Source organism: Eucyclogobius newberryi, unplaced genomic scaffold (genome assembly GCF_026437365.1).
Source record: "Eucyclogobius newberryi isolate DKJ021-1_F unplaced genomic scaffold, fEucNew1.0.hap1 SCAF_19, whole genome shotgun sequence".
Taxonomy (NCBI): Eukaryota; Metazoa; Chordata; class Actinopteri; order Gobiiformes; family Gobiidae; genus Eucyclogobius; species Eucyclogobius newberryi.
The window spans coordinates 20,927,446-20,942,262 of NW_027315823.1; the positions used below are offsets into that span (position 1 = coordinate 20,927,446).

Here is a 14,817-nt window from a genome sequence, read left to right on the forward strand (position 1 = left end):
GAGGCCAAGTGCGACTTTGTGGATTTGAGAGGGAAGAGACCAAAAGTGTTCCTTGGAGTCAGTCATGCAGTTCTAGACAGAGAAAATAGAATTATTGCATTATAGGCCAAAAGGAATTTGACTCTCACTTTATGTTAACACATCTATTGACCTTATTCCGCCGACTTTTCCGCTTTTTGCCACATGATCGGCACTTCCATTGTAATTGCACTTCCAGTCCAGCGGGAACTCCGTTGGTTGAAATGGAGAACAAGGGAAAAGTCATACCGCGAAAATATGCTATAAAGTAGATTTATTTGTGTAAAATATCCAATGTCCATGTGACCAACAAGTCAACAATGCACCGATTCCCTGGACGGCCCGAAAACTGCTTTTAGAAGTTATTTTCTCTTGAGGTCAGCAGCCCTATGTTAACAAATGCAACAAGAAGAAGATTATGTCGTATGGCAGGGCCAAGACGGGCCTCCGGAATAAGGTGAATAGGACAAAAATATAGCAAAAAGTCAGGCTGCTTAGTAGTGTGTTTTAAGACCCATTCCTGTTCATGGATATACAGCACATAGACACAATAGTAGTAGCCTGTTTAGTTTATATTTAAATAAACATAACACATTATACTTGATTAACACTACCTCTCAAGTTATTATATAAAATGTAGTTAAAAACATTGAAACCAGTCTGGTGCCCCCTGTTGTTTGACTAGAGTAGTACATCTTGGTGTGAGAGCGTGCACAGGCGTTTGTCCCAGTTTCTCTGCCCTCAGAGGCTTCACCTCGAGCCGAATGTCTGCTCATCTGCTGTGTCCTACCTGGAGCAAATGAGCAACCATATTCAGTATTCAGTATCAACATCACATCATGAATCCTATGAACAAGGTAACCTTCCCAAAATACTAGGTCAACAATAACAATAGGTCAATTTTAGAGGCTTTACAACCATTAAAAAAAGGACATATGAACTTGTAGCATTGGAACAACACATTTCGATTTCAACTGCTAGTGTCTGAGTGACTGTGTCTGTTTCATTCTAGCAAACAAACAAAATTGTATTTGTGCCTTTTATTTAAAGATAATATCAATGGGTTTCAGAATGAAAAATGTGCACCACTGTCAAAGAAATTGTTTAAGGGAGTGGGACTCCGAAACACTGTTTGGAATATTTATCTTCTTTTAAATGGTCAAAAGTACTCAAAATGGCATCTGTAAATTAATTCGGAATCACAATAACTTTTAACCATTGCATTTACATCTGCAACAGAATCAATTACTTTTTAAAATTGTATTATCAATTTGAATGCAAACGTGTGACGAGGCGTGTTCATACACTGAGGCTACGCTTCAATAGAACCATGAGTTTAACTTGCTCACACACGCTTTTATCAGAGCCACTGTGTCAACATAAACCCATTTTATCCTCCATCATAAACTCTGAAAGCCTCCATTACTTTACCTGAACAGCCTCAAAGTGGGACAGTAAAATAGGCCACAAGCTCTGGGTCAGCGGGAAGAATACACTGCTCCCTACTGTGCCATAACCAGGTGTCTGCATTCTCACACACAGAAACACATCCAACTGCTGTCATGCACCTTTTCATTAACCCGTCACTAATTCAGTCCAAACATAGCTAAGAGGGCGAGACACCGCGCGCTTTCTCCCCGTGTTTGTGGCACCAGTGATTGATGATGATGGCCAGTGCCCCTGTCTGCACTAACGGCAAGAGGGTGACGGGAGAAATAAAACTAGGACGCCGTGAACCCAAGTGTAAAAAAAATCAAACATTGTGAGAGTGTTTTAGAGCTACTGAACTTTTGCTAAAGTCCTCTAAACTCAATCTGACCATCTGCTGGGCACACATGCACAGCTTTCATCAGATTTAACACTTAAATAATTACATCCTTATCTACTGTGGGGAAGATCTCATTATGACCACATTAGAAAGACTTGTTACTCTGACACATCAGTGTCTATGGTCTGTCCACCGTGCCCCAAGGTGACACTAAAAATGCTTGTCCAATTAGATGATCAAAATTAGAGCTACAGAGTCAATACTCTCTTCTCAGTATTATTTACTTCTTGGTTCTATGCGATTTCAGACATGTTAAAGCCCCTACAGCTGAACAATAAATTACAAGGTCCCTTACTATTGTAGAATAAGGGTTTGGTTGTTCAATGGATTGGATATTGTCCAATGAAGAAGATGGAATCAGATGGAAACGCTGTTGTTTGTTGTTACTACTCGACGCCAATGAGAGTGCCCACAGTTCAAAGCTGGAGGATGAGTCAGAATGGTAGAATTTGCTAGAGTTTAACTTTTCGATTGCAGTTTTGTGGTTGGTTCATGGTACATATCTTTGTCATTACTGGGCATATCCACATGGAACAAACACTGGCACCAAGCTCAATGTCTTCTCTGTCGGCGCAACGTGAAATTGTTTTCTTCAGAAAGTGGTGCCGTTATTAAACCCCAACTCTGTGAGAGTGTTGTCAGCTGAAAGGACATTAAGCCATAAGGTTGAGCCAATGCCTAATAAGAACAACATTTGTGGATATTCTGTTTGGATATTGTCGAAGTTTAGTCTATACAGACTGCGGGAGGCGAGGATCGTTCTCAAGTTCTTTATTTGATGAAAACATGGAAAAACAGGCAAAACAGTAGCGTGTTGTTCGTCTTGCACATTTCATTATAGACGTCATCGTCCTTGGTGGTATAATTCAGTGTGGCATGCAATGGATCATAAGGCTCTCTCATCGGGAAGAGTGTCCTGGCCCAAGATTTGTAATGTTGCCATAGTGTGGAGGCTGAGTTGCCTGAAACTGGATCAGTTAAGACTTGTAACCAGTATATGTCAGCAGGTGTTTTCAAATCTTCAATCACATCAGGAGACATATATAGAATTTGTGTTTGTCTATTTGTCTCAATCGTCCGAAGTAACTGTATTGTCTGGGATTTACTCAGCAACTTATGACCATCAGGGCAAAACACTAGGGACAATGATAGTTTGCACATTAAATCCCGTCCACACAGGGAAATGCCACAGCTTGGTAGAAACAGGAAAGAGTGTTCCACAACTTGTTCAGATAGTCTCACTGCCAATGGTACAGTGAATGGTCTTTCCTCTGGCTTTCCCACACAACCGCTAATGGACATTGTTTTGGTGGTAAGTGGATAAGGTTGTTTGATGCAAGAGACAGTGGCTCCTGAGTCCACGAGAAATTTAATTTTCTGTCCATTAACTGTGAGCACCACCATTGGTTCACTTTTCCAAGGGAGAAGTGACTGGTCCTCTTGTTGCGGGCTCCGTCAGTAGCTATAAGGATCAACCTGTTCCTGTGCGTTCCGATATTGTGGGCCTGCATCTCCATCTCTAAGGTTCATAGCTCGTTGAGGGGGCATGGATGGTGGTAAATAATTTTGGTTTGACATGGGTTGATTTGTAATCATCAATTGTGGTCTTTGAAATTGACCAGGTTGGGTTGGGGTCATTTGATATTGACTTCTTTGTGTTTGCCCTATGGGGCAGTCTCGAGCCCAATGTCCAAGTCCAAAGCAATTTAAGCACTGATCAGGAGTCACGCTGAACCTGTTTTGTCCTCTTCCAGCTCCTAACCCACGGCCTCTTCCACGAGGGAATGTGTCCCGTCCACGTCCTTGATTGTAGATGATTACTGAAGCAGGTGTGTTGTTTCTTGGTTCTCTGGCATATGGTACTGCCTGTGGTTGTGTCATATCGGGTTGCATTTGTCCCAGGACCATTTTAACTGCCATAGCAATTTGTTGGGCACCGTCTGACACTGGATTCTCTTCTGTTGCCACAGCCATTACCTTGGCAGACTTATTTTCTTTCTTTTTATCATTCCCATCTTCTTGGAGCTTTTTGAGTTGTAACTTGATCGTTGTCATTTCCATTTTTTTCATATCCTCATTCTGTCCCTTTCTTTCCTTCAGGTACTTAGCAACGTGATGTTGGCAATTGGCATCAAACTCCTTTTCTGTCTTGGAGTAAAGACCCACAACATCAGCCAACTGATCCTGGACCCCTTTAGGTAGTCCTTTCACCAGAGTAGAAAAGAACATGATAGTGTTGCCAGTACCAGGTTGTATGGGCTCTCCAGTTGCATCATGGAACTGTGCTTTAGCTCTTTGCTTATATGCAAAGTAGTCTTCATCATGTTTCATTTCCAGAGCCAACAGTGCGTCAGGAAGACAGGTGGGATACATTCCTTTAAGTACCTGAGTTAACTGAGGCTTTATGGTGGCAAATGATGTGGATGCTCGAACTGGAGCATGAATCTGTTTGGATACTTCAGAACGGATCCTGGCCGTCGTATTCTCATCCGTTGCCCTTATAAGAATTGCAGACACATCTTCCCAGCAAAGTGTTTCTCCCGCTGTATTCGTGGTTAATGCTATGAGGAAGGCCGGCGCACCTTGTGTCAGTTCGGGCAGTTTTAACATCAGCCCTTCTAGATCTTTCAATGCGAATGGTTGGTACACTTCTTGGTTACTTGCAGTCATTCGGAGAGGTGTAATGAGAGGAGGAGCTTCTTCAGCACAAGAAACCTCATCATCTTCTTCCTTGGTACCTTTGTCCACGGGGAGCGGGTGAAGTTCTCCACTCAGGAAAGCGTCATCGTATCCATGCCCATCCACCATTCCTGTGAATGCTCCCACCACATATTGATTTGGTGTTGACACAAATGGGTCTAAACCCGTTTTCTTCTGTTGTTCCACTCCTCTTTGAATGTGGAGTTTCTGCTGTGCTTGCTGCTTACTTTTAGCTTCTATTAGCCCAGTTCCTAGGACTGTGACTGGTTCCCCCTTTCGTCCAAGCTGTTTTTCTTGTTTCCTGCGTAGCTCAGCCGCCACTTCCCGTTCCTTTTCTTCCAGTAGTCGTTGTAATCTTCTTTCTTCATCTGTGTCCGAAGCCAACCCAGGTGGGGACCATGCATTGGTGGCAAGTTGTTCTTTTTGAGCCACTGTTTGCTCGAGCATGAATTTGGAGATGTGATTTTGGCTGGAAACCAATGTTGTCAGAGCTAACACCTGTTCCTTCAAATCCTGCATCTGTCTTTGTTCTTGAGTGGGTTCTGACGGAACCATAGTCAGAGTACCCGAGACTACAGCATGTTTCGTTGGCAGCAGTGGTATGGTTCTGGTTGTACCTCTTATCAGAGATGAATCCATGGATGAGTACTGCAGGGGAGGAACCGCTGGAGTAGAAGTGTGGGGGGCTGGTTTTTCTTGTTCCGTTTCTGTCCTCATTTTCTTCAGTTCTTTCGCTAGTTCTGCATATGTGCTATGATGTTCGTTTCCAAGGGAGGGGCACTGCAGTTCTCCTCTGGCCAGAGGGGGGGCGCTATAGCTGTGACGTCGGCCTCGTACCCCAGTCAGCTCGCTCTCTTCATCTGTGCTAGAGCCTCCATCTTTGTTTCTGTTATTAACTCCGTAGGATGTACCCGAGCGAAGAAATCCAGGTTCAAAAGAGATGCGCTTATGTGCTTCATTTTTTTTTTAAATGTTTCCTCTTTCCTTCTCTCAGTGGCAAGATGGTACTTGGTTGATGCTCTTTTGGTTTCAATACCAGAATATTGGCCAGAAATCGTCCCTCTCTTCTGGTTTCAATGTCTTTCGCTATTTTGTATAACTTTTCTGAAAACCTTAAATTATCTTCATGCTCCTTCAATTTCTTCTCATCAATCATTTTTCCTTTCATTGTCCAACTTGGGTTTGTTTTGTAATGGATCACCTTGCCTTTATGATATTCCATAATACGACTCCATTGTTCTTCTGTGGGAGCCACTGCTTCATTACCAAAACGAATCAATCTTTTCTCCGCATATTTTTTGAAAAGATTCTTCATTTGTGTAGTCTGCTTTTTTGCTTCCTTCAGGTGTTGTTCATTTGTGTGGATTGTCTTTTCGAGATCCTTTAAAAAATCATTCATTTTGAATGGAATATGGTCCATTTTTCCTTCTTTTTTTTTTCTTTTTTTTTTTAAACTAATTTCCTTTGTGCTGCTATCAATAATAATAAATGAAAAGCGTGGCAGTGACACAACACCACAATAAAACTACCAACAACAATAATAAAATGGACTAATTTAAAAAAAAAAAAAAAGTGATCCAAATAATTACCTACAAAATAAAAAATAAAACAGAATAAGAGTGAGATACAAATACAATTAGAAATCAAATAATTAACTACAAAAATGAACAAGAGTGATCAAATAACTAACTATAAATTAAAAAAATAAAAATAAGAGAATACAAATAGAGTTAGAACTCAAATAACTAACTACAAAAATGAATAAGACTGATCAAATAACTAACTACAAAATAAAAATAAATAAATAAAAAGAATAAGAGTGAGAATACAAATATAATTAAACATCAAATAACTAACTACCGAAATTAATAAGAGTGATCAAATAACTAACTAAAAATAAAAATAATTAAGAGTGAGAATACAACTAGAATTAGAAATCAAATAACTAACTACAAAAATGAATAAGAGTAATCAAATAATTAACTACAAAATAAAGAATAAAAAGAATAAGTCTGAGAATACAAATACAATTAGAAATCAAACACAAATTTAAAACACAGAAAGAGCAAAATGAACAAACAAAAGCAAACAAACCAAAGAATAAACCAAAAGGTACCACAAAATTGACCAACTAACTTAACTAATAATATTTTATTATTTTCCGGAGTCCCACTCCTTTTTAAGTCAGTCCAACTGATTATAGTACTTTTACACGTCCCACGTGTTTCGGAGTCCCACTCCCTTTAAGTCAGTCCCACTGACTATCCAAAACTACTGAGCTAAATTCCCCTACTCTCATATTTTAACGGCAATGTGACAAATTCAGGTCAAGTTTTGGCAAACTTCAACAACCCACTTTAGCATTTTTGATATGCAGAATTTCGTATTGAATACAAGAGGTTTCTGCTTACCTTTTTGCTAAGTGGGCCGGTCACAATTGTGGAAGGAAAGGGTCGGGGGAAGGGTCGGTCAAATGCCCTCTCTCGGCTCCGCTCTCGGCTCTGCTCTGGCTCCTCTCCAAGTTCCCAGCTAGACCGTTACTGGACGCTATGCGTCGTCAGCCGGCATCCAGAAGGGAGAAGAGAATCCGTAGAGCACCACGATTCAGATGTTTCCTTTCCAAGCACAATGAGATGCCCGCATCCTCCACCAATTCTGTCCAAGTTTAGTCTATACAGACTGCGGGAGGCGAGGATCGTTCTCAAGTTCTTTATTTGATGAAAACATGGAAAAACAGGCAAAACAGTAGCGTGTTGTTCGTCTTGCAGCTGAGATTCGACCCGTCACAAGAATTAGCTGTGTTTTATAAAGCTGTTGCTTGGGTCTGATAAAATGGCTTGACGTTGATATGACGTCCGCTTTAAGATTGTTTAGACTAGTCCACAGATAATCAAAAAATACACAGAAAGTTCATCGTGACCCATATGCCGTAAGATCGTCGTGACTCATGATACATAGGACACAGACATGACAATAATTTGATCAATATCCACAATATCTCTTCCTTTTTGGATATTTCCCTCTAAAACTATGAATTGCCCGTGGAGAATTCTAAAATGTGACCGCAGATGTACTTTAAAGGCATTAACACACTGAATTCACTTGCATCTAAGGCAAGCATCTCTCTTGGCATCCACTGTCTGTTCGTCAGTGGGCCTTTTCCTGCCTCCTCTGTTTTGAGCCTTGCTTCACTTCTCTGTCTCCTCTGTTCTGCTCTGGGGCGCTGAGGCCTACAGCGTGTCAGCTCCACTCAGGCTTGTCCTTATATTTCCCAGTATTTTTCAGTCTGTGAAGGTGTGTATTATTCTACCAATTCAGTATTAGTGGTATCAATGAAGCAGTTGAGTAACGGAAATGAAAATGTGAGAGTAAAAGATTTATAACAGAAATGAATTACATGAAGCGCTTCATAATCATGCTTGAAATTAGGCTGAATATCTTACGGTAAACAGACATTAAAATTTAAAAAAAGTGTACTTGTCTGGGAGGTCAAACTAGGCAAATGCTGTGAGTTGGGACGCTACAAAATAAATTTAATGGAATTGGTAAATTTGTAAATTTCTGTAAAAAAATCAATTATTATTTAAAAGTGTAAAGAGCATTCCACAGGTATCCATCAATAGTGTCCATTGTTGGTGATTTATGTTGTGGATATAGTCAGTCACAGTTTCTCCAGCAGCAAGTATTTCCCTGTGAATAATGTGTACTTATATATGTGTACTTGTATTATATTATAACGTTCTATTGTAACATTTTTCACAGAATTCCTTTGCGCTTTTCCATTCATATGCATTTATATTCCGTTCTTCATCTGTTCCTTCTTTTACCCATTGATTTTTGATGAAGCAAATTTAGTAGAACTGTCATTAAGGTCAGTAATACATTTATGAAGGTTTGAGATAATTCCACTGGAGAGTCCGGATTTATTTGCTTTGATAAAAATGTGAACGTCCAGTTTTGAGACGCACTGTGTTGCTGTTCAATCGGCTAATCCTCTTTTGTTTTCTCTGCCTCTCTAGACCATGCTGACTGCCATCTCCATGAGTGCTATCGCCACCAATGGAGTTGTGCCAGGTGGGTGAGCAGACGCTGGCACCACACAGTCATCTTCTCTGTTTGAGCTTCACATTCCTCCCTTACACCGTCTATAAATGGAATTTCTTGCAGCCTGTTAAAAGCATAAACGAGATTTAGCCTGGGATTGTTCACAAGACATGATCAAAACCATACAAAGTTACACCCTTTTGTATTGCAACAAATTACCGGTATATGGTTAATTTTGTTGCTCTGTGTATTATTAAGGATACTTCAGAACTTCTCACTGGGTATAAATTATAGGCCTGTGGAGAAGGGTGGCACTGTAGACTCTTACCCGTTAATAAGACTTATAACTAATTGCAGCCACAGTATTATATCTTCACATACTGTTAAAAGGAAGAATAAATATACATTAACCAAAAGAACTATCTATGATTAAAATCTATGGACTCACTGATTAACACAGATATTAATTAAAACATATGTGGCAGGTTCTGTTCATGTCTGGAATATCCAGTAAGCCACGTTATATGTTTTATATGTATCTATTTATATAGCACATTTAATAAACTAAATATGTTTAAAGTGCTGCACTAACAAACACAAAACAACAAAAAACAGAGCTCAATTTTATTTTGAAGTCCCAAAACAATAAAACCATTTAAAATCAATTCAGAAGCACAACCATAAAACCATAAAATAGCAATAAATAAGTAGATTAAAGTAATTAAAATACATTTTTTAAAAAAGAAAAAAAACGAGGACCACACATCTTACGCTGTGTTATCAACTATAATATAAAATGACTTACCACCCTGTTGTCGGGCAACACAACTTAACCAGCTGTAAACTACTACACTGTGTTTACTCCCTGTTTTTCTTATCTTTGTGTAGCTGGAGGCGCGTACTACATGATCTCGCGCTCGCTGGGCCCAGAGTTCGGGGGCGCAGTGGGGATCTGTTTCTACCTGGGGACGACCTATGCCGGTGCCATGTACATCCTGGGAGCCATCGAGCTGCTCCTGGTGAGAGACAACACTGATCTTCACAGGGCAAATCCCCCTTGGATTTAGATCAATAAAGATTAGTAGCCCAGGGCCCCAAGCCCGCTGCTCTTCAAAGTAGCCTATGTATAGCAATTGAACGCTTTACATTCATTTTGTAGTTCTAAAATACGCCCACTCTTAGTTACAAACCCCAGCACGATATCATGTATACTGTATAATGCAATATTAACACAAACCGCTTCATGTAGGCGGCTACTTAATGGTTGGAAACTGACTAAAACAAAATATTATTAGGCTTAAATGCACAAACGTTCTGTGGGACGACGTTTTTCTACCTTGAACATAAAGCTGCAATATACTTTTTGGGGGGCTTCTTTTTAACAAATCGGTGCACCTTTTTCTGTAGCTCATAGGAGAAGAAACAAGGAAGAGCACAGGCAGAAAGGAAATGTCCAACTTAAGGTGGGAGAAACCTACAGAAAAACATCAATATTGATGTGCACGAGTGAGGCAAGACAAGCCTCTGCACAGCCCACTGCAATAACAAAACTTGGCACGATTAAAGTGTCGGCGAGTTTGATGAAGGATGACCACAGCTCTTCTTGAACTCTGAATACAACACGTTCTAATAAGGAATAGACAATGTTTTAAGATAAAAATAAGCACGGCAGATTTCGTCAGCTTGATTTAACTGTTGCCAATGTTGGAGATGTTTTAAATGAAATGAGACAGTACAAAAAGGAGCGAGGTGTGCACACAATAAAGCCAGATGTTTGCTGAGCATATTGTGTCAGTGCAGTGTCAAGCTTTCTAGTTATTGTTTAGAAGAAACACCACTTGTCATTAATGGCCTAAGTGAATCTTTCTCTATACACACGAGAGTCACACGAGAGTACACACGAGAGTACACACGAGAGTACACACGAGAGTACACACGAAGTTCCTCTTATTTTTTATTACTATATCACATTGAAATTGACTGTGTATCAGCAAAAAAAAAGTATTTCAGTGTTCAAGTATGTATGTTATACAAGTTATACATGGTCTTCTGTTAAATATGCTCTTCTGGATTCCTCTAATGGCTACCCTCAGTTTAATTCTGTCTTCTGGGTCAATGCTGGCTTAGTTTTCCATTGTAAAGAAACAATCCCGGAAGAATAGTGAGGAGCGGATCTGGTGAAGGCTTATTTGAATACGTTTCATCTTTCAACCCAAGAACACAAGCTCGAGCTGCTATTTTAGGAAATGAGAATTGTTAGCAGTGATTTGCTTGCCTAGTGATACGCCTCTTTTTTAGCATCCCATTAGCCCCCTCAGCCACAACATAGACACCACTGTCCACTTGTGCTTGTCAATAAACGTTGCTACCTAGTCATTATCATGTTGATCATTAAAAGGCAGAAACTCCCATGGTTATGTAAGAGGCGAGCCGCGAATCATCTGAAACTATGACAGATTCTGATGGGCTAATTAGGGCTTTCCCATTTTATATGTGGTAGGAATATTCTTAGCGCTGGCCATAGTAGAAGTGAGAGATTGGCACCTCATTAAAAATATTATTACCATGCTTGGGTTCTTTAATTAACATGAATTTAAATAGCATGCAGTAGGCTGCTCCACTGGAGAAATACTTATGTAACATGTTTTATATTGTACCTGAAAATACCTTGTGCCAAAACTGCTGGATTTATCCAAGCAGGAGTGTGAAAATGAACAGTTAATCACACACTGGGAGAATATAATCTGAATATCACATTCATTTATAGTGTCATTATCTTCGTTGTCATACAAATATGACCAATATGATAGGCTATAATACAGTATTCATGTTATAATACAGTATTTCATGTATGTAATATGAGATAAGATAAGATAATCCTTTATTGTCCCACATGGGGAAATTTTATTGTTGCAACGCAGGTAGATACAGAGGAAAAGAACAGATAACGTATAGGAAGTTTGAAAAACACTCTCAGTAGAAGATATAATATATATTTAAAATGTTGCCAATATTTGGCTGCAATATTTTTTCTGTACTGCCCCAGTCTGAGTGAGGCAAGTGTCATTCCCAGTTTGTCCTCCCAGTACATCAGATTTTACTTTTTAAACAGATTAATAAGTAAAAACAGTAAACAATAAATATATGGCTTTATGTTCACACAATCATGCCAGAAAGTGTTTGCTATTCTAGATAAATGCATTTTGTTAATATTTTTTACAAATGCCTAATTATTTTATAGACTTTACGATAACTTCACATACATTTGCGGTTTTATTATCAGTATCGGTAAATATCGGATAGCTGATATTAACATATATATCAGTATCGGCTCAAAAACTTAATATCAAACCATCCCTGTTTTAGTTGGATATTTCCTTTCTGCCTGTGCTCTTCCTCCTTTCTACTCCTATGAGCTACGGAGAAAGTTACACCGATTTGTTTAAAAGAAGCTCCCCAAATAGTATATTGCAGCTTTATGTATAAGGTAGAAAAGCGTCACTCAGAATATTTAAACATTTAAGCCTACTAATATTTTGTTTTCGTCAGTTTCAGACTATTAAGTAGCCACTTAGAATACATATCATATCAAGTAAAGTATGTAGTTCTATTTGGACAAGCTGCTCTTCCATCAGCATGACATTCTGAAATCAACACAACATTGTAACAATCACTGTTTATCCACTGTTGAAGTGCAGTTTTGCATTCAATTTCAAAATGGTGCAATGAGTCAGTTGCTGCACCCATTTTGATCTCTCTTTTACAGTTGATGCTCCTTTGTTCCTCTCCAAACAAAATCTATTAAAAATGTGCTAGAGGAGTAGCTTTGTGACCCAAGGCTGCCAGTTCTTATCCCCAGGAACAGGAATGGGCAATCTTTATCTCACAAAACAACCTCAGCCGTCGCCCTTGAGCAGACATAAAGCCACACTGAACCTTTAGAAGAATGCAGCAGTACCCAACATAACTCAGTGTCCCTTGAACATGTTACAGATCTACATAGTGCCGCAGGCTGCCATCTTCCCCCTGGAGGGTCTAGAGGGGCCTGAGGCCGAGGCGGCTCTGCTCAACAACATGCGAGTGTACGGGACTATCCTTTTGACCTCCATGGCCACCGTAGTGTTTGTTGGAGTAAAGTACGTCAACAAGCTGGCCCTGGTCTTCTTGGCCTGCGTCATCCTCTCCATCCTGGCCGTGTACGCCGGCGTCATCAAGACTGCCATCGAGCCTCCAGTTTTCCCGTAAGTGGAATTCAGTGTGAACCATTCTTGCAAAAATTATGTTATCAATCTTAACCTTTTGTAATAGTAATTAAGTAATCCATCACATCTATCAATCAAACAACCACCATCTTACTTCAACAAGCAAGATATTCCGTCTCTGTTGTTAGTGTGAGGACCAAAATGCTAAAGCCGTAATTTAATTTGGTCTCAAAGTTAGAAATAATAAGTAAGGTTATTATAAAACTCATGTGATGTGTTGCAGAGTGTGTTTGCTGGGGAACCGCACCCTGATGTGGAAAGGCTTCGACGTGTGTGCTAAGACCGTAGAGGTGGCCAACGGGACCGTGACCACGCAGCTGTGGCAGCTTTTCTGCGACTCGCCCCACCTAAATGCAACCTGCGACACTTACTTCGCCGCCAACAACATCACCCAGATCCAAGGCATCCCAGGGGTCACCAGTGGGATTCTGTCAGGTCAGTTCATGTTCAAATTTATGATCAAACTTTAGATCCCAGAGATGAGGGACGTTCTCTCGTATCTGTACATAAAGTCAAATATGTTTTTCCATGAAAGAACATAGACACTTGGTTAAAGAGCCTATATTTAGCAAAAGATAGGACCTTTACATTGTGTTACTTGGAATCAAATGTATTCGAGTGAAAGTATACAGTAGACACCATGATTATATTCATTCAGATCAGAATATAATCGTAAAAAAATTAAAAGATAAATAATCGTGAGAATTATAGAAACAAAAATTTACAATGGATTAAAATCAAAAAGTAAACCTCAATGTAAAATACTTTTTATCTGGCTGTTTAGAACTTTACTTTATCATTCAGACAGATCATCTCATTCTAGAGGTATGGTAATCTATTATTTAGTAAATGAGGAAAATAAAGAATGTTACTATTGTTTGGTCAAGGTGTTAATTGTAAAGACATTTTTTTTATTTCATATCATGACATACTTATGATAGACATTTGGTGAATGTAAAGCTGCAACTTAAACGTTGTGTGTCATTTTACTGACCTTTTATAATGCAAAATATTTTCATTTCTAAATTCTCTTGGGACCAAAACATCTTTTGACCAATATTCATGCATTTAAATTGAGAAGTATGTAACCCAGTAGCACAAAAATAAAAAAGTGAAATTGTCATCTTCTTGTTTGTGAAAAGTTGACACATTTGTTAATTTATGTTGCCTCTGTGTGCGTTTACCTTCAGAGAACCTGATGCCTGTGTACTACGAGAAGGGGGATCTGATTGCCCGGCAGAATATGACGTCGGCGGAGGATGCGGATGACCCCTTCACAAACTCCAACCGCTACGTGTTGGCAGACATCACAAGCTTTTTCACGCTGTTAGTGGGCATCTACTTCCCCTCTGTGACAGGTACAACTTTAACTCCCTCCACACGCACGCACACACACACACACATACACACACACACGCACGTACACACAGACACACACACACACACACACACACAGACACACACACACACACACATACACACACACACACACACACAGACACACACACACACACACATACACACACACACACACACACACACATACACACACACACACGCACGCACGCACACACACACACACATACACACACACACGCACGTACACACAGACACACACACACACACACACAGACACACACACGCACGCACACACACAGACACACACACACACACACACATACACACACACACAGACACACACACACACACACACATACACACACACACACACACACACACATACACACACACACACGCACACACACACACACACACATACACACACACACGCACGTACACACAGACACACACACACACACACGTACACACACACGCACGCACACACACACACACACACACATACACACACACACACACACACATACACACACACACACGCACACACACACACACATACACACACACACGCACGTACACACAGACACACACACACAGACACACACA

At 40.0% G+C, this 14,817-nt stretch overlaps 1 protein-coding gene across 4 annotated transcripts in view; it reads left to right on the forward strand.

Moving 5' to 3' along the window:
• slc12a5a (solute carrier family 12 member 5a) overlaps positions 1 to 14,817 on the forward strand; it is a 156,525-nt gene that overhangs the window by 127,046 nt on the left and 14,662 nt on the right. For all 4 annotated transcript variants that reach the window (XM_072452088.1, XM_072452087.1, XM_072452089.1 and 1 more), the window contains exons 5-9: positions 8,566 to 8,620; positions 9,479 to 9,609; positions 12,584 to 12,831; positions 13,076 to 13,287; positions 14,043 to 14,210. In XM_072452088.1, the coding sequence (XP_072308189.1) occupies positions 8,566 to 8,620; positions 9,479 to 9,609; positions 12,584 to 12,831; positions 13,076 to 13,287; positions 14,043 to 14,210 (814 nt within the window). The remainder of the gene's footprint in view (positions 1 to 8,565; positions 8,621 to 9,478; positions 9,610 to 12,583; positions 12,832 to 13,075; positions 13,288 to 14,042; positions 14,211 to 14,817) is intronic.